The 22,865-nt window shown below is 41.1% G+C and overlaps 1 protein-coding gene across 4 annotated transcripts in view; it reads right to left on the bottom strand.

Moving 5' to 3' along the window:
- Nucleotides 1-22,865, bottom strand: part of arhgap28 (Rho GTPase activating protein 28) — a 188,893-nt gene that overhangs the window by 143,811 nt on the left and 22,217 nt on the right. For 2 of the 4 annotated variants that reach the window (XM_055633910.1, XM_055633908.1), the window contains exon 2: nucleotides 1,625-1,735. The exons of the other annotated variants lie outside the window; for them this stretch is intronic. Coding sequence is in view for 1 of the 2 variants with exons in the window: in XM_055633908.1 (XP_055489883.1) it covers nucleotides 1,625-1,626 (2 nt within the window). In the remaining variant the exon portion in view is untranslated. The remainder of the gene's footprint in view (nucleotides 1-1,624; nucleotides 1,736-22,865) is intronic. 4 annotated transcript variants of the gene reach the window in all.

Here is a 22,865-nt window from a genome sequence, read left to right as displayed (position 1 = left end):
GAATCCAAGCTAATGTTTCAGGTTTAAGGCTTTCCATCAGAACTACTGCATCAGCGGTAGAGCTGCTGCCTTACAGTGCCAGAGACCCGGGTTTGATCCTGACTATGGGTACTATCAGTGTGGAGTTTGTATATTCTCCCTGTGACCGCTTGGGCTTTCTCTGGATGCTTCAGTTTCCTGGCACATTCCAAAGATGTGCAGGTTTGTAGTTTAATTGGCTTCTGTAAATTGCCCGTAGTGTATAAGATGCGAACATGGGATAACATCGACCTATTGTGAATGGGTGATTGCTGGTCGGCATGTACTCGGTGGGCCAAAGGGCCTGTTTCCACACTGTATTTCTAAACTAAACAAAAAATTGAAGAGGGACATCGAGTTGCAGAGAAGGTGGGATAGGTATGGCCAGGACAAAGGGAGTATCCCCAAGAAGAAGCCCAGAGTTGTTGTGGAGATTAAATGGAGATGGAGTTATCCAGTTGGTCGAATAATGTAGAGAGAAAAACCATGAATTCACTGCGGTGGGATTCAACTCTGGATTATTACAAACTTAATGCCAGTGATTACATGATCCACATACACTGCGATCAAAATTTGTAACAAGGAACATTTGAAAATATTTGGACAGATACACTGATAGGACAGGTTTAAATGGATATGGGCCAAAACACAGCCAGGTGGGACTAGTGTAGATGGGGCATGTTGGTCAGTGTGGGCTTGTTGAGCCAAAGGGCCTGTTTCCATGCAGTATGACTAACTCCAAGGTACTTGAGAAATAATATCAAATTATGCAGGAGGAATGAAATAAAAAGTGTTAAACACTGAAGAAAGTTGTACAGAGAATGTAATATCTTAACATAATTTTTCTAATAAATAAAATTAAAAATTTTTTAAAAACATTGAAGAAGGAAGCAGAAGATAGAAGCTAACCTAACTATCTTAAGTTAACTTTTATCTTCTAGTATTATATGGAGCTCATACAGGCAAAGGTGATTAGTTTAACTGAGCAACATGTTCGGTATGGACATTGTGAACCAAAGTGCTTGACCCTGTGCTGTACTGTTCTTTACTCTCTGTCACAGAATAAGATTCATACAGCATGGAAACAGGCCCTTCGGCCAAACTTGCCCATACCAACAAAGATACCCCATCTATACCAGTCCCACCTGGTCATTTGTGGCCCATTTCCCACTAAACCTTTCCTATCCATGTACCCGTCCAAATGTCTTTCAAATGTTGTATACAGTGCCAGAGACCTGGGTTAAATCCTGACTATGGGCGCTGTCTGTACGGAGTTTCGTTCTACCCGTGACAGCATACGCTTTCTCTGGGTGGCCGGTTTTCTCCCACACTCCAAAGACATGCAGGTGTGTAAGTTAATTGGCCTCTGTAAATGGCAAAATGTCCCCAGTGTGCAGGATAGTGCTAATGTACAGGGACTGCTGGTCGACGCAGACTCAGTGGCCCAAAGGGCCTGTTTCCATGCAATATCTCTGAATTAAACTTGAGGATGGAACCATTACACGAAATCCCAGGCAGAGTCTGAACCTTTACAATTAAAATTTAAGCAATGACTCAAAGACCACATGGACATTAAATACAACAAATAAAGAATCAGGCAACTCACATGGTTTCTGCTCTTTAGGTCACTTGTATCACCTTCCTTGCTTTCTCTCTTTTAAAGAATTAACCACCAAGTGTGAAGCTTTGTTCCAGAAAGTTGCAAGCCCTCCAATCACTGGTATCGAGAAAAGATACGAGATGTTGGCATGCGTAATTTGCAAATAATCAGGAAGTTTTTATTTTTGTACAGAAAAAAGTCCCCACCTTCCAATTAATAATAATATTGGGGATATACCAGCGGATATGGAAAGGGAACCAAGGTCTAGTTCCTTCACATGCAAATATTTAACTCAATCTGAAGCAGTATTTTCCAAACTGTCCAAGACTTCACGAGACACAATAGCAATCAGAATCTATATTGCTGTCAGTACTCTATTGTGCCCCGGTTTCAATCTGATGCTTTGTTTTGTTAATGGTGTCTGTCACAACACAGCATGTGTAGGAAGGAACTGCACATGATGGTTTATACCTAAGATAGACTCAAAGTGCTGGAGTTGACTCAGCAAGTCAGGCAGCATCTCTGAAAAAAAGGAATAGGTGACGAGAAGGCCGAGACACTTCTTCAGACTTCAGGCTTCGACTGTTTCCACAAAGCATAGTGCATTGGCTATTTTTAAAGCAGAGATTGATAGATTCATGATTAGTAAGGGTGTCAAGGGTTAGGAGAATGGGGTTGAGAGGGGGAAAAACAGATCAGCCTTGATTGAATGGCAGAGTAGACTCCATGTGCTAATTCTGCACCTCGGTCTAATGGTCTTATGAACTCCAGTCTCCTCAGCATGGCCAGTTAGCATTTTTTTGCTGAACCCCAGTTCAATGCGAGGCAGGGCAGCGGTTTTACAAAGGATTTGTAGCCGATTTGCCCGTCGTCTCTCCTGCACCAGATGCTGCTTGTCACAGATCAGAGTTACATTTTTATTATTCCTTTACACGTGGGTATGATCAAAAGAAATAAAAGTATTGCCCCACCACAAAGAAGAATTTGTCAGTGCGAATTGAGGAAACATGGTTTGCAGGTTTTGCCTACAGCGATCAGATTGGTGCTTACTCCCAACCTTACATTCTAACCTTTGGCCTCTCCTTCAGGGCTGGAGCAAGACATTCACTGTCCCTCCCTTGACCTTCGACCCCTCAACACTGGGTCATCATCACGGCCCTCCCCACCCCAGACCGAGCGAGGACATCGTTGTTTTGCAGCCTCATTCCTTCAAGGTGGGATGAGTGATATACATGTCCCAATACATCCTCCAGTCCCTCACCTGCACAGTGGCGCAGCGGCAGAGTTGCTGCCTTACAGCGGCAGAGACCCAGATTCAATCCTGACTACAGGTGCTGCATGTATGGAGATTGCATGATCTCCCTGTGACCATGCGGGTTTTCTCCGGGTGCTCCAGTATCCTCCAACACTCCAAAGATGTGCAGGTTTGTAGGTTAATTGGCTTCTGTAAATATCCCTAACCGGTAGGATAGAATTAGTGTATGGGGATCACTGATCGGCACAGACTGGATGGGTCAAAGGGCCTGTTTCCACAATGTTTCTCTAAAACTAAAACCTCAGACCAAAACACCCCATATGAATGAGGTGGATTGGAGGGTAGCTAATGTTTTCCCACATTTCAAGAAAGGAGGGAGAGAGAAAGCAGGAAATTATAGGCCAGTTAGCCTGACATTGGTGGTGTGGAAGGTGCTGGAGTCGATTATCAAAGATGTAATAGTGGCGCATTTGGATAGCAGTAACAGGATGGATACTGGGACGAAATTCAGGACGAAATCCAAGTCAGCATGGATTTACGAAGGGGAAATCATGCTTGACAAATCTTCTGGAATTTTTTGAGGATGTAACAAATAAAATGGACAAGGGAGAGCCAGTGGATGTAGTGTACCTGGACTTTTAGATAGCCTTTGATAAGGTCCCACACAGGAGATTTGTTTGCAAAATTAGAGCACATGGCATTGGGGGTAGGGTATTGCCATGGATAGAAAATTGGTTGGCAGACAGGAAACAAAGAGTAGGGATCAACGGGTCCTTTTAAGAATGGCAGGCAGTGACTAGTGGGATGCCGCAAGGCTCGGTGCTGGGGCCGCAGCTATTTACAATATGAATTAATGATTTAGATGAAGGAATTAAAAGTAACATTAGCAAATTTGAAGATGGCACAAAACTGGGTGGCAGTGTGAACTGTGAAGAGGATGCTGTAAGGATGCAGGATGAATTGGACAGGTTGGGTAAATGGGTAGAAGCATGGCAGATGTAGTATAATGTGGATAAATATGAGGTTATCCACTTTGCTGGCAAGAACGGGAAGCCAGATTATTATCTGAATGGTGTCAGGTTAGGAAAAGGGAATGTACAACGAGATCTGGGTGTCCTTGTATATCAGTCACTAAAAGTAAGCATGCAAGTACAACAGGCAGTGAAGAAAGCTCATGGCATGTTGGCCTTCATAATGAGGAGTATAGGCGCAAATAGGTCCTTCTGCAGTTGTACAGGGCCCTGATGAGACCACACCTGGAGTATTGAGTGCAATTTTGGTCCCCTCATTTGAGGAAGGACATTCTTGCTATCGAGGGAGTGCAGCATAAGTTCACAAGGTTAATTCCCGGGCTGGCGGGACTGTCATATGATGAAAGAATGGACAACTGGGCTTGTGTTCACTGGAATTTAGAAGGATGAAAGGATATCTTATAGAAATGTATAAAATTATTAAGGGATTGGACACACCAGATGCAGGAAACATGTTCCCGATTTTGGGGGATTACAAAACCAGGGGTCACAGTTGAAGATAGCCATATAGAACTGAGATGAGGAAAACCTTTTCACACAGAGAGTTGTGAACTTGTGGAATTATCTGCCTCAGAAGACAGTGGAGTCCGATTCATTGGATGCATTCAAGAGAGTTAGATAGAGCTCTTAGAGCTCAAAGGGTATGGGGAGAAGGCAGGAATAGGGTGCTGAATGTGGATGATCAGCCATGATCACATTGAATGGCAGTGTTGGCTCGAAGGGCCTACTCCTGCACCTATTATCTATGTATCTATGAATGAAAGCTTCACACATTCAAATCCCTTTATTTAGGGTCTCTCCTCCATCCGAAATCCCAATTAAACAAAGATACCTTCACCAGCCCCATTACCAACAAAACCTAGCCATTCATGCCATTAGCTTTAAAGTGCCTATAAATCTGAAGCATTTGATTCCAAGATATAGATGCTTTTTAAAATCAATGCCAATTATAAAATGGTAGTGAGATTATTGTTGCCATTTTGATGCCATCGCTACACCAATAACATTTTTTTTTAAAAACGTTCTATTGGCTTTAGGAGATCCTTTGATTGGTTTCCAATGTAATCACTAAAGGGATGACAGTCAAAAAACACCACACTGTTTTGCCAGCATTACATGATTGACGACTGACTTTCCCCAGAGTGAAACTAGATAATGGCCATTTCTTCGTTACTTTGGAAATTTGAATGTGCATTACCCCACTTGAAGGACCTTTGCATAATGTCCACATCTGTCACATACAGATGATGTAATTCACAGTCCAATGTTCCTATGGGGAAATTACATAGAGCTCCTAGTCCCAGGAATGATTGGGAATGTCAGTGGGAACTCCCGGGATAACTATTCTTTTCCAATGCAGCTCTGAATTGGCAGTCTGATAAGGTTGGCCCTCTTTATTTTGATAACTTTTCAAAAGATGCTTTGTGGAAGTATCCTATCAAGATACATCACAATTTGGTTTCACAATAGACTGCATGAAATTGCAGAAAGTTATGGATGTAGCCTGTCCAATGACTCCATCTACACTTCACACTGCCTTGAGAAAGCACCCAACATAATCGAGGACTATTTTTGCCGAGTCATTTCCTCTTCTCCCCTCTCCAATTGTCATAAGATAAAAAGCTTAAAAGCACATACCACCAGATTCAGGAACAGCTTCTTCCTTGTTGTGATCAGATGACTGAATGGTCCTCACATATAAAACCAATCGGCCAACCTATCTCACTTATTTTGTATCTGTATTGACTCTGCTACTGTCATGCTGTGATGTTTGGAACACTATGTTCACTATGTTCTGAATCTGAATCTTTGAATCTGAATCTGAACACTATATCCTGTGCCCTGGTATTTTTCTCTTTCGCTTTGCACTCCCTGTTATACTTGCATATAGCTTGAATGTACTCATTTGACTGGATAAGTACGCAAACAAAATGTTTCACTATATCTAGCCCAGTACTTGCGACAACAGTAAACCGATACCAATCCAAATACCAAAACTAATTCAGTTTCTCTTTCTATTAATGCTGCCTGACTTGTTGGGTATTTCCAACATTTTCTGCTTTTTGATTCATGTTAGCCGAATCTGCAGAGTTATTTGTTATTATTCATCAAATGAATTGATAGTCTGACATGTAGGCATAATTGATGTGTCAAAAGCACACCAACATAGACAAAATGAAAACAAATAAATATGTGAATCTATCAACAAGTCACGATTCCGGGTGTAAGAAAGCGTATCCACATTTCCAAAAGGAACATCAGAAAGCTTATGATTCGCAGTTCTTCCAAAACCTGCTTTAAAGGAGCACAAACACATTAAGAACATTTCTGCTTTTACTCGTCAGTGTTTCAAAGAAACCTTTTTTCTCCCTCACAAATTTCACATGATAAACTGAACATGAATCATTACACAGGGTAAATTCCTGAAATATGACAGAAAGGGATTATCTTTGGAAGCAAGCCAAATCAATTCATTGAGAAACTAGTCAGGCTACAATGCCCTTTATTATACAATAAATCGAATTGTACATTGTCTCGTTCCACACAGACGTTTAAGACAAATGCCATGAAAAGTCATAGTCGTCCAGATGCCCTTCAGCCCACTTTGTCTCTAGACTTTACAGATACAATGCGGAAAAGCGCCCTTCGGCCCAACGAGTCCGCGCTGACCAGTGTTATTCCTGTACACTAGCACTATCCAACACACAAGGGACAATTTACAATTTTTACCACAGCCCATTAACCTACAAAACTGTACGCCTTTGCAGTGTGGGAGGAAACCGGAGTATCTGGAGAAAACCCACAAGGTCACAGGGAGAACATATAAACTCCGTACAGACAGCACCCGTAGTCAGGATCAAACCCTGGTCTCTGGCGCTGTAAGGCAGCAGTTCCATCAGAGCTTTGATCAGAAAATGAATAAATATTTGATTCGGAGAACGTAGTGCAGTGGGATCTTCAACCACAACACCCACAGTATCAACCAGATGTAGGCATCACTAGCAATATAGCGCTCCTTCAGTACCACACCAATGTACCAACCTAGATTAGGTCAGGATTCAGTGGACTGAATAATCAAGCTCCTGATGAGCTTTAATAGCTGTGTAAAAGAATAGTCATATAGCACAGAAACAAGCCCTTCAGCCCAACCCATCTATGCCAACCAGGATTCCCCATCTAAGCTAGTCCTATTTGCCTGCACTTGATCCATAACCCTCTAAACCTATCCAATCCATGCACCTGTCCAAGCGTCTTTTAAATGTGGTTATAGTACCTGCCTCAACTACCTCCTCTGGTAGCTCACTACATTTACCCACCACCCTCTGAGTGAAAAAAAGTTGCCTCTCCGTCCCCTTTGAAATCTTTCCCCTCTCACCTTAAACCTATGTCCTCTGATTCTTGATTCCCCCACCCTGGGCAAAAGACTGTACATCCACCCTATCAATTTCCCTTATGATACTATACATCTCTATAGGATCATCCCTTAGCCTCCTGCACTCAAGATGTAATGTCTTAGCTTGCCCGGCCTCTCCCTATAGCTTCGGGCCTTGAGTCCTGGCAACATCTTCATTAATCTTCTATGCACTCTTTCCAGCTTAACGTCATCGTTCCTATAGCAGGGTGACCAAAACTGAACATAGTATTCCAAATGCAGCCTCAACAGTTGTCAATCTTTGCTGCACTCTTTGTCTCTGACCTTGTCACAAAAAATAGATCCTTCCACTTTAACATCCAACGTGACCTAATAACCTAGATATCATCTCCTAATCTGATCTGCTATTTCAATTCCAAACCATTATTAACCCAGAGAAGGTCGAGTCGCAAGTAGATGAAGGTGGAGTCGCAGGTAGATAAGGTGGTCAAAAAAGGCTTTTGGCACTTTGGCCTTCATCAGTTAGAGCATTGAGTATAGAAGTTGAGAGGTCATGTTGCAGTTGTGCAAGACGTTAGTGAGACCACATTTAGAATATTGTGTTCAGTTCTGAGCACCATGTTAGTGGAAAGATATTGTCAAGCTTGAAAGGGTTCAGAAAAGATTTACGAGGATGTTGCCAGGACTAGAGGGTGTGAGCTGTAGGGAGAGGTTGCATAGGCTGGGCCTCTATTCCATGGAGTGCAGGGGGATAAGGGGAGATCTTATAGAGGTATACAAAATTATGACAGGAATAGATTGGGTAGATGCACAGAGTCTTTTGCCCAGCGCAGGGGAATTGAGGACCAAAGGGCATAGGTTCAAGGTGAAGGGGAAAAGATTTAATAGGAATCCGAGGCATAACATTTTCCACACAAAGGGTGGTGGGTGAATGGAACAAGCTGCCAGAGGGAGTAGTTGAGGCTGGGACTATCCAATCAATTAAGAAACAATTAGACAGTTAGACAGTTGGATAGGACAGGTTTGGAGGGATATGGACCAAGCGCAGGCAAGAGGGACTAGTGTAGCTGGGATATTGTTGGCCGGTGTGGGTGAGTTTGGCCGAAGTGCCTGTTTCCACACTGTATCATTCTTAACTCTACGACTCTATGGTGGTGGAGGGTGAGGCCTCACAATATTTAATAAGTATTTAGATGAACACTTGGAATGTCAAGGCATCAAAGACAACTGAACAAGAATAAATAAGTATTTGCTGTCCCCCCACCTTGCTATGATGGACTAGCGGGTCTATTTCCGTGCAGTTTAATATTGCACATCATAAAGTCAATGTCATCCCAATGTATGTTCAATCCTATCAATGCCAAGCTCCTCCCCGCATAAATTCTAACTCATCCAGATCCATTCCACCCTTTTCCTAACCCATGCAAGATCCCAGACGTAGTAATCTGCTGTGGTTCCCCGTTAAAATGCAGAGATCCCGATCAGAATCCCAATCCTGCTCCACTAAGTGATCCCAATATTTGAAACTCAACTCTGTCCCCCTCCCCCAGCCTCGTGTACTTGCTCTGACTTTATTGAAATTCAAGTCCACTGGATAATTCCCTCTCCTTCTGCTCTGTCATGGTTGTCATTACACAAACTCTCATGCAGCTTGTCAAGAGGCTTTGAAATTCCCTTGCTCTACTTCCAACATCAGAACCCTTTCTCTTCAATCAGATTTTGGGCATCACGCTTGACCTGTTAAGGCACCATATCGTCTGCTCCGTTCATGCAGGAGAATGTTAAAGTTTCCAACGTGCTGTCTGAGAAAAAGCTAAATTTCTTCCAGTTTCCTTGCCTCTTGTCCAAGAGTGCAAGCAATAACAGCAAGAAGATGAATTGATCATGTCCATTATAAGTTCCCCTGGGAACATTACTTAAAGGAGACTAGCGACAAAAAAGAGGTGGGAGTGGAAGGCACCATTTCCTGAGAGGCTTTGTGAACTTCTGAGTTGTTACAACAAAACATTTACTTTCCCTCTGGTCTTTCAGTCTAGATGAAGGGTCACAACCCAAAACACCAACTGTCCATTTCCCTCCACAGATACTACCTTATACATGCCGAGTTCTTCCAACTGCTCTCCATTTTTAATATAACAAAAGAGTTCTCAATAGTTCTTCCGATGTTGTAAATATCATAACTTGTCACGGTGGGGATGAATCCATAACCTGAGTTTGAGTTTAGTTTAGTTTATAGACCATAGACAATAGGTGCAGGAGCAGGCCATTCGGCCTTTCAAGCCGGCACTGCCATTCACTGTTCACATTCACTCATCCTCAATCAGTACCCTGTTCCTGCCTTTTCCCCATATCCCTTGACTCCTTTAAGAGGAGTCAAGCTATGTTTAAGAGCTCTATCTACCTCTCTCGTGAAAGCATCCAGAGAATTGGCCTCCACTGCCTTCTGAGGCAGAGAATTCACCCTCTGTGAAAAAGTTTATCCGCATCTCCGTTCTAAATGGCTGACCGCTTATTCTTAAACTGTGGCCCCTGGTTCTGGACTCCCCCAACATCGGGAACACGTTTCCTGCCTCTAGCGTGGCCAAACCTTTAATAATCTTATATGTTTCAATAAGTTCCCCTCTCATGCTTCTAAATTCCAAAGTATACAAGCCCAGCCGCTCCATTCTATCAACATATGACAGAGCCGCCATCCCGGGAATTAACCTCGTGAACCTACGCTGCACTCCCTCAATAGCAAGAATGTTTTTCCTCAAATTAGACCAAAACTGCACACAATACTCCAGGTGTGGTCTCACTAGGGTCATGTACAACTGCAGAAGGACCTCTTTGCTCCTATACTAAACTCCTCTTGTTACAAAGGCCAACATGCCGTTCGCTTTCTTCAATGCCTGCTGTACCTGCATGCTTACTTTCAGTGACTGGTGAACAAGGAATCCCAGATCTCGTTGTACTTCCCTTTTCCCAACTTGGTTGCTGGTCCAAACACCACAAGTCAACTGTTCCCTCTACTGTTTGCAAATGAATTGGCTGCTATATAACAGCACCCTTACTTTTATCTCCAGCACAAATATATTAAAACATCCTAAGCCAATCTAAATGATGTAGTGTAGCACAAACAACAATAATAAGGTAAGCTTTAAGAAGGACTTAAAAGGAGATGCATCGTTGAGAGCTAGAGGGAATTAGGAAAAGAATTCCAGAGAGTGGCAGATGGTTATCAAAGTCACAAGCACTAAATGTTCAAAAAATACAGAAGAGGGCAGAGTCAGAGGAATAGCAATTCTCTGCAGGAATGAAAGAGGATGGAACAACACTAATGAACATATGGATAAGAATATTAAGAACAAGAGATACTGGCTAACTAATCGAGTATATCTAGTGTATCAGTATGAGTATAGGTATTGGTTTATTATTGTCACATGTACCAAGATACTATCCAGTCAAATCATGTAGTACATGAGTAAATTCAAGTTATACACAGGTACAACAGGTAGTGCATAGAGAAAATTACCAGAGTGCAGTATATAATGTTACAGCGTTACAGTATTACAGCCACAAAGGAAGTGCAGAGGTCTCAATGACAAAAGCTGGGAGATCAGAACTCCACCCTTAGTTATAAGTGGACCATTCAGTAGTTTGCTAACAGCGGTGTATCTGCAGAAGTTGGTAAAAGTTATTACGTCAGGAGTAATGGAGTAAGGGTGACTCTAGAATAGCACAGCTTTGGATTAATTTATTTTCCAGGAGCGGAAAAAGCGAACGAGCAAAGTAACTAGTGAGATATTTGTGGCTTTCATAAGGAATTCATTTTTAGAGTGTTACGAGACATTTTAGTATTACAAACTACAAGATAAAATTTCAATCATGCTACAATGTTGTTAATACATTTTCAAGCCTACCCAGAGAACATCAACATTAATTCACTTTGTCTCCTTCAGTTCAGTTGGAGATAGTCAAAAATCCTTCACCTGCATTTTCTTCACACGAGAGACACAGGTTCAAACAAATACTTGAGCCCCAGATGATAGCTCAGGTCTCAGTCAATTAAGATCTCTGAACGGGAACACCACTGCCATCGTTCAGAAAGAGGATAATGTTAACAAATCTGTTAAATTCCAATATGAGGGAAGTTAGGGAAAGTACATGTAAAATTACACAAAAATATCAAGTGTAACCCACTTTGCCCAATGAATCTATGTTGGTGCTTACTGTTAATGTGATTCCAATACCAATCTCTCTTTCTTTAACTAAAATATCAGAGTTAGGATTTGGGGGAGGGAGTGAATTTGCCAGGGAAGAAAAGGTATATAGAACAGCTAATCCACTGCTGAAATATTTATGCATAGACCGAGAAATAAATGGACTTGAAATCTTATCATCTCAAAATCACTTCCTTTTTTACTAAGGTTGATCAAGCAGATATAAAGGGCACTATGCAATGATTTTTGCACTTGGATCATCAGAAATTGGGATGTTACTACCAGGGTAGACACAAGTGGGAGTAACTCAGCGGGACAAGCAGCATCTTTGGAGAGAAGGAAATGGATGGCATTTTGGGTCGAGACCCTTCTTGAGACTGAACCCTGTTACTATCAGGGCCCTGATCTCCACATGGCAGGAATTAAATTTTAATAATTGCATGGATATCTATACATATCCATCTTCTCCAGAGATGCTACCTGACCAACTGAGTTAATTCAGCAATTTATATTTTTTTGTCACCCAGCACCTACAGTTCCTTGTGTGTGTATCTCTCACTCCCAGTTTAGTTTTTGTTTTTAGAGATTCAGTGTGGAAACAGGCACTTTGACCCACCGAGTCCACGCCGACCAGCCATCCCCATACACTAGGTCTATCCTATAGAGTGGGGACAATTTACAGAAGCCAATTAACCTCCATGTCTCTGGAATGCAGGAGGAAACCTGAGCACCTGGAGAAAACCCACGCGGATACAATGAGAATGTACAAACACCGTCCAGACAGTACCCGTAGTTATCATCAAATCCGGTTCTCTGGTTCTGTAAGGCAGCAGCTCTACCGCTGTGCCACTCTACTGAGACTTGTCCATATCTTCACTGGCATGGATATATATCTAAATTACCCATTATATATCATGGTGACATTGACAGTGTAACTTCTTTTTGCAGTAGGCCCTTAAGATACACTGTGAACATTTCAATTAGATCATTGGAACAAAAATGTAGCCACATGGGCAAGGACATTACTAATGTATTAGTCTAAAAGTGTCTGTCATCAAACCAGAACCATCTGCAGTGTGTTTGTTTAGTAATAATGAATTCAATTATTTACATTCAATTCAGGGAGATTTAAGAGATGTTTTAAGGGCCTGTCCCACTGTACGAGGTAATTCAAGAGTTCCCCCGAGTTTTCCCCTGATTCAAACTCGTAGAATGTCCGTAGCGGGTCCGTAGGAGTTCGTGGATGTCTCGTACGCATAAAAAGTAACCATTTTTTTTACTCATGGACATTTTTCACAATGTTGAAAAAAACGTCACAAGCTTACCAGATTTCACAAGTACCTACCGTTACTCGTACGAGCCGCTACAGGACATTCACGAACTCCTACGGACCCGCTACGGACATTCTCCGAGTTCGAATCAGGGGAAAACTCGGGAGATCTCTTGATTTACCTCGTACAGTGGGACAGGCCCTTTAGTATCCATTGTGTCATGATAGTTGTTGCTCAACTGATCCATTACATTACTTGCATTGGTTATGCTGATTTGACTGTACTATTAATATGTGCACACATAACAGAATACAATGGATGATGTTACATTCAATTCAACCAACATGGTTTTGCACAAAATTAATAAATAAACAAAATTTATACAAAGTACGAAATTTAACTATGGATTTCAAGGGTCTGCAACTTGAGACCCCAAGGATAACCTTTTAACTCACGCTTCTTCGGGAAAGCTTCCTTCCATTCAAGATAAACACATTCCACAATCCTGATACCGGCACTAAATTCCACAGCACTAAATACTTCCTTTTATTCCATTGTCCTGGCGTTCCCACCACCACATGAGTTTTAATTACCTTGGTTTTTTTTAAATGCAATACATAACTGAGTGCCACCATTCTACTGCCAAACTTTGGTTAGGGACAGATTATTCCAATCGCTTGGCTGTCCTGTTTGTTATTGGTTTTAATTACAGATGCTGAATGGCTGATTGAGTGACCTGGTATGTAGTCTTTTGAAACCCTAACCCAAAGTAAAAAAATTCAGGGAGATTAGCTTTGTGTTTATTGAGAATCAACTCTACAATTATCTGTATCTCTGATAACTTAGAGTTATTTATTTAAACCCAAAAATTCAATGATTAAAATAGGCAGCTTAAGAAATGTCATAAAAATCAATACTTTTAAATACTCCCAAAGATATTACTTATTGCAAAATCAATGTCACTAAAACAAATTATCTGGGTCATAAGTAAAATGTTATTTGTGGAATTCTATAGTGCAAACGTTGCTGTGAAAAGTACACTCACTAGTTGCAAAACAATTTCGGAAGTTTGGAAAGGCATTATGTAAGTACAAGTCTTTTCACATGTCCTGCACAAACATTACTGGTAATCAAATTTCCTATAGCTTTTTGGAAATTCACATTTTTAAATTATGAATTTATCATGAGTGACAGCCTTTAACCTTCAGTTTTCTCCATGAACTTCCTGAGATGCTGACACCTCCAGGGTACACATCCATAGCTGGTGGTCACTCTTCAGTACTTCACCCAAGCACGGGGGTCAAGGAAAAAGCATTAACAATGCGACCCTGTTTTCACCAATCTTTCCAACACCATGCACAAGAAGCACAAGACAGACACCATTGTATGCTGATGCCGAGAAGTGCATTTGGCTGAACAACTTCTAATCTTGTGCATGGACTTGAAGAAGAAGAAGGAGAAGAAGACCCTAGCACGGTTACCAACCAAGTTTAGTTTAGTTTATTATTGTCACGTGTACCGAGATTTAATTGGTGTGCTATCCAGTCAGAGAAAAGACTATACATGAATACAATCAAACCATCCATGGTGTACAGATAGAAGATAAAGGATGCACCCATTCAGTGCAAGATATAGAAACATAGACATAGAAAAATAGAAAATAGGTGCAGGAGTAGGCCATTCGGCCCTTCGAGCCTGCACCGCCATTCAATAAGATCTTGGCTGATCATCCAACTCAGTATCCTGTACCTGCCTTCTCTCCATATCCCCGGGTCCCTTTAGCCACAAGGGCCACATCTAACTCCCTCTTAAATATAGCCAATGAACTGGCCACAACTACCTTCTGCGGCAGAGAATATATAACACTGAAGACCGATAAAGTCCAATTAAAGATAGATCAAAGGTTTCCAATGAGGTTGATGGGAGGTCAGGACCATATTCTAGCTGATGAGAGAACCGTTTGGTTGCCTAATAAAATCTGGGAAGAAACTGTTCCTGAATCTAGAGGTGTGCGTTTTCAAACTTCTACACTTCTGGCCCCGCGGGCGGCGCAGACCAACATCGCAGAGTCCTGCGACTCCGCCCGGCTCGGCCTGTGGACTTCGGGAGCCGCGGACTCCGGTGGGAGGTGGCTGATTTGGAAGTCCGGGCTGCTGAGGATGTTCTCCGTCGGGGTTCGGCGTCGGGGTTCCAACGTTCCCGGCGAGAGGGCCTGAGCATCGGGCTGCCCGTGGCGGCGACTGCGGGTGCTCGGTAGGCCCCGACCACGGGTGAATATCTGGGAAGATCGGCGGGGAGGCTGGCTGGACTATGGTACCTCCATTAATTTTTGGTGCAGCTGTGGGGTTATGTTGTGTCGTGGACTTCTGTGTTTGTGCTTTTCTTTTCTTTTTTAATTAATTATTTATTTTTATGTTACATGACTAAGGAAAATCCATTTTGTTGTCTCTTATGAGATAATGACAATAAATTGAATACAATACAATACAATATCAATCTTCACATTGACAGACTGATGACCATCTCCACAGCTCTGAGATGGACAATTCCAAAGAATTACAATTAGAGGAAAGTCTCCTCCTCAACATCACTTTAAAGGGGCGATTCCTTACTCTGATACACCCAAACGAGAAACAAATTCTGAGCGAGGCACAAAATGCTGGAGTAACTCAGCGGGACAGGCAGAATCTCTGGATTGAAGGAATGGGTGATGTTTCAGGCCGAGATCATTCCTCAGACTTCTGAAGAAGGGTCTTGACCAGAAGTGTCACCCATTCCTTCTATCTATCTTTGATTTAAACCAACATCTGCAGTCCTTTCCAAAATGAATTCTGAGTATTTATCCAATTAATTCCCCTCAAATTATGTTTCACTCTTCGAAATTCCAATAAGTAAAGCCCAACCTGCTTTTCTCCTCTTCATATGTCAAGCTATTCATCCCAAGAATCAACCTAGTACATCCCTCATTAAATATGGAGACCAAAACCGCATACAGATGGTGTCTCACCAGCTCCCTGCAATGGTGCTTCCAGACGTATACTTTTATATTCAAGACCCCATGCAATAAAGGCAATATTTCTATTTGCCTTCCTAACGACTTACCACTCCCACCTCTTTTTCAACTTTCATCCCCCCCCACAATCAGTATGAAGATCCCAACCAAAAACGTCACCTTATAAATGTTGTCCATTGAAGTTGCCTGACCTGTCCAGTTACTCTGCCACTTTGTGTTTTACTGTTGATTATACCCGGGATTCTCTGCCAGTTTGATCCAAGGGCCCGCTACAGATCGCATCAGTTACTTCACCATTATAGAGAACAGCCATTACTTAATTCAATCTTGACACAAGTAAAAACAATTCTCTGATGCTCTAAGGATATTTTTTTGACATTTTACTGCATAGAAATGTTTATCATTTATGTGTCAATAAGATCAGTACAATGAAGGATTGTTGATTTAAAAAAAATAAATAAATAAGTTGTGATCCACATTTTAAGAGTGGGGGTAGATGCATTTTTCGAAAGTTTAAGTATTCAAACTTATACTGAAATTTTGGAAAAATGAATCTACCCCCACTCTTAAAATGTGGATCACAAGCATGTCTGAGACGCTACATCTTGAAGATATGAGACTCGTCTCAGCAGGAAAATCAGAGCAATTTTCAAAGATATGGTCTCCTTTCATTGATTCACTACAAGGATAGTATGGTGCTACACACCTTCGGAATTAAACCGATTTACGGACAGGGTGATGGGTGTGGTGAGAAATGAAACAGGTATATCAACACGTTTTGGGTTTTTTTTTTTAAATTATTTTTCGTTTTTGTCTTCTTATTTATTTTTTTAAAGTTTTTACTTACTCACTCTTTGACTACACTCTTTGGTAGTTTAGGGGTTTACACATTCACTATTTCTTTCACTTTCTCTCTTTCTTTCTCTCTTTTTCTATTTCATTTTTGTCAAAATTAAAATGGAAGATGTACAATAAATATATTTGATCATAAACCGCGGTAAAAAAAAAAAAAATATATATATACATACACATATATACGCATATACATATATATATATATTATAATAATAAATGATAGTTTCAAAGAAACTTTGGCCTCCAACAGACATGTGCACCCGGGTAGGAATCACATCACTTCAAATGAAAGAAAATAGAACCCGAGGGAAATGCAGGAGGATTAGAGCCGTTTGAATGGAAATGAGCTCTCGGCAAAGCACACCGAGGATCCTTTGGGAAATATGGAAAGACCATTACAGTCTCACTTGACTGATTGAACCATGACATCATTCTACTTAAATGCTTCCCATTTTTTACAAAAAAGGCAGATGACATGCACATTATTTTTCCAGACCCAGTATGACACATATATTTCAAAGCTCTTTTTGCAGGCCTTTTCCCCAGTGAACAGCCTATAAAAAATATCTGGATTTGTGTTGTCTTCACTGTGGATGAATTATTGATGTCCACACAGTTACTACTTTTCAACGAGGAGGCCATAAAAAGTGCTCCAATTAGTAAACTTGCACGAATCCAGACGTATGCTAATGATACCATTAAGTTATTGGTTCATTTGCAGCTTTTCATATGTTAAGCTACAATGCGGTGCCTGGACAAGCTTGGTTGTTGCAACCTTAACAAAACAGCCAAGAGTTACAGCAGATGAAAGTGCTCCGAGTAGCTCTCGACACAGAAATCTGCTCAGCTATTCTAATATCTTCTAAATATTTGGAGCAAAATCTTTCATCCTGTGACAGTTGGGAACCACCAGCTGAAGATTCTTCTCTGTGGTTGAAAATACAACAAGCATTACAATGAAGATTGACCCCTTCCCATCTTTGCTAAATATCCTGTGACAGTTGGGAACCACCAGCTGAAGATTCTCTGTGGTTGAAATATACATCAAGCATTACAGAATGTGACCATACCAAGGCATAGCTAAATCACAAAAAAGGTTTCCTTTTGCATGTTTCTTCTAACAAAGTATGCAAATAGAATCTAATTGATAAAACAGATTATATACGACTGATAAAAGACAAGAATATAGGAAGACAACGACGTTTCTGCTTTGTTAAAAGTATTTCCTACACTATCTTCAGCTGATGGTTTCCAGTCATCATAAGATGAAAGATTTTACACTAAATATTTGGAAGATATTAGAATAGCTGTCAAAATCCCACCAAGCACCTAATAAACAGTGTACACTTGAAAATGGTTTCAGCAAATCTTAGATCCAAACCTACTGTTTCAAAGGGAAGTAAATAAGCTTTCTGTACCGAATTTTAGAAGCATAATTTTATGGCCACAAATTTGAAAAGAACAAAGAGTCACAAATATGCCCAGATTTGGCTACAGTTATTTCCAACATTACTTCAACTGAACTAAACTTAAAGGGGAAATCTTTAAAATTCAGCCAACAAAAAATGTTTAACAGAGATCGACAAAGATTTATTGAACGGAGAAGAGACCTTGAGGAGGAAGAGTACCAACTAGTATTGACAGGATTAAAATGGTACATACAATGGCTAAAACATACATAATTTCAAGCAAAGTCACACTGTAGAAAGTTAACATGAAAAGCAAAGGACGTGTTGTGCACCATTCATATATCTGTGTGAGTAAAGGAAAGCGTTGGGATGAAACACACACTGTCAAAGGGAGAAGGTGCAAACTCCACATAATAAGCACCAGAGGTTAGGATTGACCCTGCTGGGGTTGTGAGGCAGAGGCTCTGACAGTTGCGCCATTGAGCTACCCATAAAATATGTTCATGGTGCACATTTCTTGTAAGCAACCATGGATAACTGTCAAGATTTTGGTGAGAACGCACTTGGAGAATGCTGTGTAGTTCTGGTTCTCTAGCGATACAAAGGATGTCTTTAACTGGAAAGAATGCAAAAACGATTCACAAGGGTGTTCGTGATACTAGGCATCTTGAGTCATGAAGAAAGTGGGTAATTTACGGCTGTTTTCCCTGGAGCATTGGAGGCCGAGGAATGATCTTATACAGGTATATAAAATCATTAAATCATGAGGGATATTAATAACTTGGTCACAGTCGTTTTCCCAAGGTAGGGAAGTCTAAAACTAAAGAGTATAGTTTTACAGTGAGAGGGGAAAGATTTAAAAGGATCCAAGGGACAGATGTTCCCCTCAAAAGTGGGTATATGGAATGGTGGGTATATGGAATGAGCTGCCAGAAGAACTGGTAGAAGCAAGTACAAATGCAACATATAAAAGACATTTAGACAAAACAAGTACCTGGAATGGAAAGGTTGAGAGGGATTGGGGCCTCATGCAGACAAATGGGACCCGTTTATCCAGGTACCTCATTTGGCATGGATGAGTTGAATCAAAGGGTCATGCAATATAACTTCATGATTCTGACTTTTTCTTCCCCACATATATTTGTGCATGCAACCCATTTGTACAGGTATGCTTGGTGTTCATTAATTCACATAGAAATTTAATTACAAGGAGCCAAGTATCAGAATGTTTAACTGCTAACTCTGTCCTGGGATGTGTGTGGGGGGGGGGGGGGGGGGGGGGGAAGAGGGGAAAAAAGGGTTAGCGGTGGACGTCAATGTCCAGGATGTCCAGTTATCAAAGAGTTAAATTGGTTCTGGGCTTAATTATTAGCAAACGAGTTTCACTCAATTGCAAACTCGAATCCTGCTTTGTTACTTCAGAAAGGTCAAGGTGTTGGTTAAGATCAACAAAACAAGCGGAAATATAAAGAATTACTTTCTCTGTTGATGCAAGAGCTCTGTTATAAAGCAAGACCCTTGGGCATGCAATGGATGCTCTTAAACAGATAGATTGACATATACTTTACAATTTCTTTAATTCTAATTTATTACAAAACTATTGTACTCCTGTTGAAAAAAAATGGCTAGCTCAATATGACTTTTTACTTCAATAACTGCTGTCAGAATGAAACAAATGTGGACATATAAAGTTAAGCATTGACAAAGTGCAATATCACCATTGATGAGAGAGCCAAGCATGGAGATTGCTGTACCAAACCTAGATTGTACTGATTTCCAGCCCCTGCGAACAGTACAGCACCAGAACAAGCCCTTCAGCCCACAATGTCTGTGCAGAACATGATGCAACGTTAAAGTATGCCTGCATGTGATCCACATCCCCACCATTTGCTGTATATCCATGTGCCCATCTAAAAGTGTCTCAGATGCTACGACCGAATCTGCCCTCCTCCCCCTCCCCCCACCCAACACATTCCAGGCACCCGACACTCTCTATATTAAAAAAACTTTCCCCGCACATCTCCTTTAAACTTTTCCCCTCTCATCTTAAAGCTATGCCCTCAAGTCTTTGACATTTCCATCCTGGGAAGAAAAAAGTTCTGACTGGCTCCCCTATTCACGCTTCTCATAAATTTTATCTACTTCGATCAGCTATTGTACAAATGTTTATTGGCATTAAACAGGTGGAGATGGAACTTATGAATTTCTCGACACAGAATCTTTCACTTCTTTATGGCATTCCTGGTAGAAGCCCGAAAGCATTGTTGGTGTTAACTTAAACTTTCCTATTCTCAAACCACCTGCACAGTTCTCTTAATGCCTGGAACATCAGAAACAATGTTAATCTAGGCTTGGGATTTATCTGCTGGGGCACATAGATAGTGATATTCCCCAAAATCCTAGTCATTGATAACAAGTACCGAGTATTAGAGTACAAGTACAAGAAAAACTGCAATCACACATAAAATATTCACTGTTACACATTCATGGCTTTAAAAGGTAAAGAAAACAAAACTATAAAATAATAATAGAATGATACAATCTTATTTGCAATTTCCTATCTCACATCATATCTCCAAACTATTTGGTCACCTACAGAAAGCTGTTAAAGGTCCTCCCTGCGATACACTATCTTTGCAGATTGCTCCCCACTTACCAAATGTTTTTTCAGTGAGCAATTACTTTAATCAAAGCTAAATGATCTGGCCTTCTTCACAGTGGATGGAAGGACCGGCCAAACCAGCAACCCAGGCTGATCAAAGGGCCACAGGCAGATGTTTCCAATCAGCTACGCATGCTGGACCCACCAGGGGAGTCGGCGTGAATAAAGGAAACACGAGAAGCCAACTCCGATTTCAACAAGAGCAACAAACATGGTCACATACCAGATGCTTCAGCTTGCTTTAACAACACAGGAAAAACGCATCACCCATGTAAAGTAACATTTGGAGGTTGTAGCTGCAGCATTGCCCAGCATAGTTCTCCTTAAATTCCCTTAATTTTAATCTAAAATGAATACGAATCTTTATGCAACATCACCAGGAATGTGTGAAGATTTTGATTTCTTCAAATGTAGGAATTCCCTCTCTTTTCAACGTACAGCAGTTGGCCGAGACCCACATTGCCTCAATATATTTTAGTGAGCTTCACTCACTGAATTGTTTGAAGTAGTGAGGCTGAAATACAACTTAATAAAAAGTGCAAAAGAAATTCAAAGAAAAGAGCAACAGAACTCAAACTCAGAGAGATTATGTTAAATCCATGTTGAATCTTAATGTTAGCACATTTAATGAATTTCATAGACTCCTGGTAACTGGAAGCTTAAATAGCGATACAAGAGCTCTGGAGAAGGTGCTAAAAAATTCACAAGGTTGATACCAAGTCCATGAGAATTTAGCTATCAGAGATGGCTGGTCACGGCATTGCAGGAGTGGTTAGGCTGCATTTGGAGTATTGTGTGCAATTCTGGTTGCCCCATTACAGGAAGGATGTGGAGGCTTTGGAAAGGGTGCAGAGAAGGTTTACCAGAACAATGCTTGGCTTAGGGGATATTAACTGCAGGGGAAAGTTGGACAGACTTGGGATTATTTTGTCTGGAATGCCAGAGATTGTGGGGAGACCTGATGGAAGTATATAAAGCTATGAGGTATAGATAGGGTAGACAGTCAGAACCTTTTTCCCAGGATGGAAAAATCAAATTCAAGAAGGCACAGCTTTAAGTTGAGAGGGGTAAAGTTTAAAGGAGATGTGCAAGCAAGTTTTTTTTTTTATATACAGAGGGTGGCGAGTGCCTGAAATGGACTTCTGGGGGTGGTTGTCCATACAATAGTGGTATTTAAGAGACTTCTGGATAGGCGTATAAAGATGCAGGGAGCTGAGGGATGTGGATAATGTGCAGGCAGCAAAGAGATTGTCTTGGCATCTTGGGAGATATAGACATTAGTATAGAAACATAGAAATTAGGTGCAGGAGTAGGCCATTCGACCCTTCGAGCCTGCACCGCCATTCAATATGATCATGGCTGATCATCCAACTCAGTATCCCATACCTGCCTTCTCTCCATACCCCCTGATCCCTTTAGCCACAAGGGCCACATCTAACTCCCTCTTAAATATAGCCAATGAACTGGCCTCAACTACCTTCTGTGGAAGAGAATTCCAGAGATTCACCACTCTCTGTATGAAAAATGTTTTTTCTCATCCCGGTCCTAAAAGATTTCCCCCCTTATCCTTAAACTGTGACCTCTTGTTCTGGACTTCCCCAACATCAGGAACAATCTTCCTGCATCTAGCCTGTACAACCCCTTAAGAATTTTGTAAGTTTCTATAAGATCCCCCCTCAATCTTCTAAATTCTAGCGAGTACAAGCAGAGTCTATCCAGTCTTTCTTCATTGTGGGCTGAAGGGCCTATTTTTATACAGTTCTATGTTCTATGAAAAATAAAGGTAAAACAAACTGAAATATCAAATCTTTTAAATTAAATAACATTCATAGAAACATAGAAACATAGAAATTAGGTGCAGGAGTAGGCCATTCGGCCTTTCGAGCCTGCACCGCCATTCAATATGATCATGGCTGATCATCCAACTCAGTATCCCGTACCTGCCTTCTCTCCATACCCCCTGATTCCCTTAGCCACAAGGGCCACATCGACCTCCCTCTTAAATATAGCAAAACATTCATTTTGTAACCCTATATATCTTGAGGTATCGGGAATTAAAAACCACATTCAAAAAGGTGAAGCACAAATGCTAACTCAGACATTATTATGACATGGGGTTCCTGTGAAAACATTACCAACAGCTCATGCAACAAACCATAATATTACTAGGTTATTT

Source organism: Leucoraja erinacea, chromosome 4 (genome assembly GCF_028641065.1).
Source record: "Leucoraja erinacea ecotype New England chromosome 4, Leri_hhj_1, whole genome shotgun sequence".
In the NCBI taxonomy this organism is placed as follows: Eukaryota; Metazoa; Chordata; class Chondrichthyes; order Rajiformes; family Rajidae; genus Leucoraja; species Leucoraja erinaceus.
Note: the sequence above shows the minus strand (reverse complement) of the source record. Positions and strands in the feature narration are given on the sequence as shown.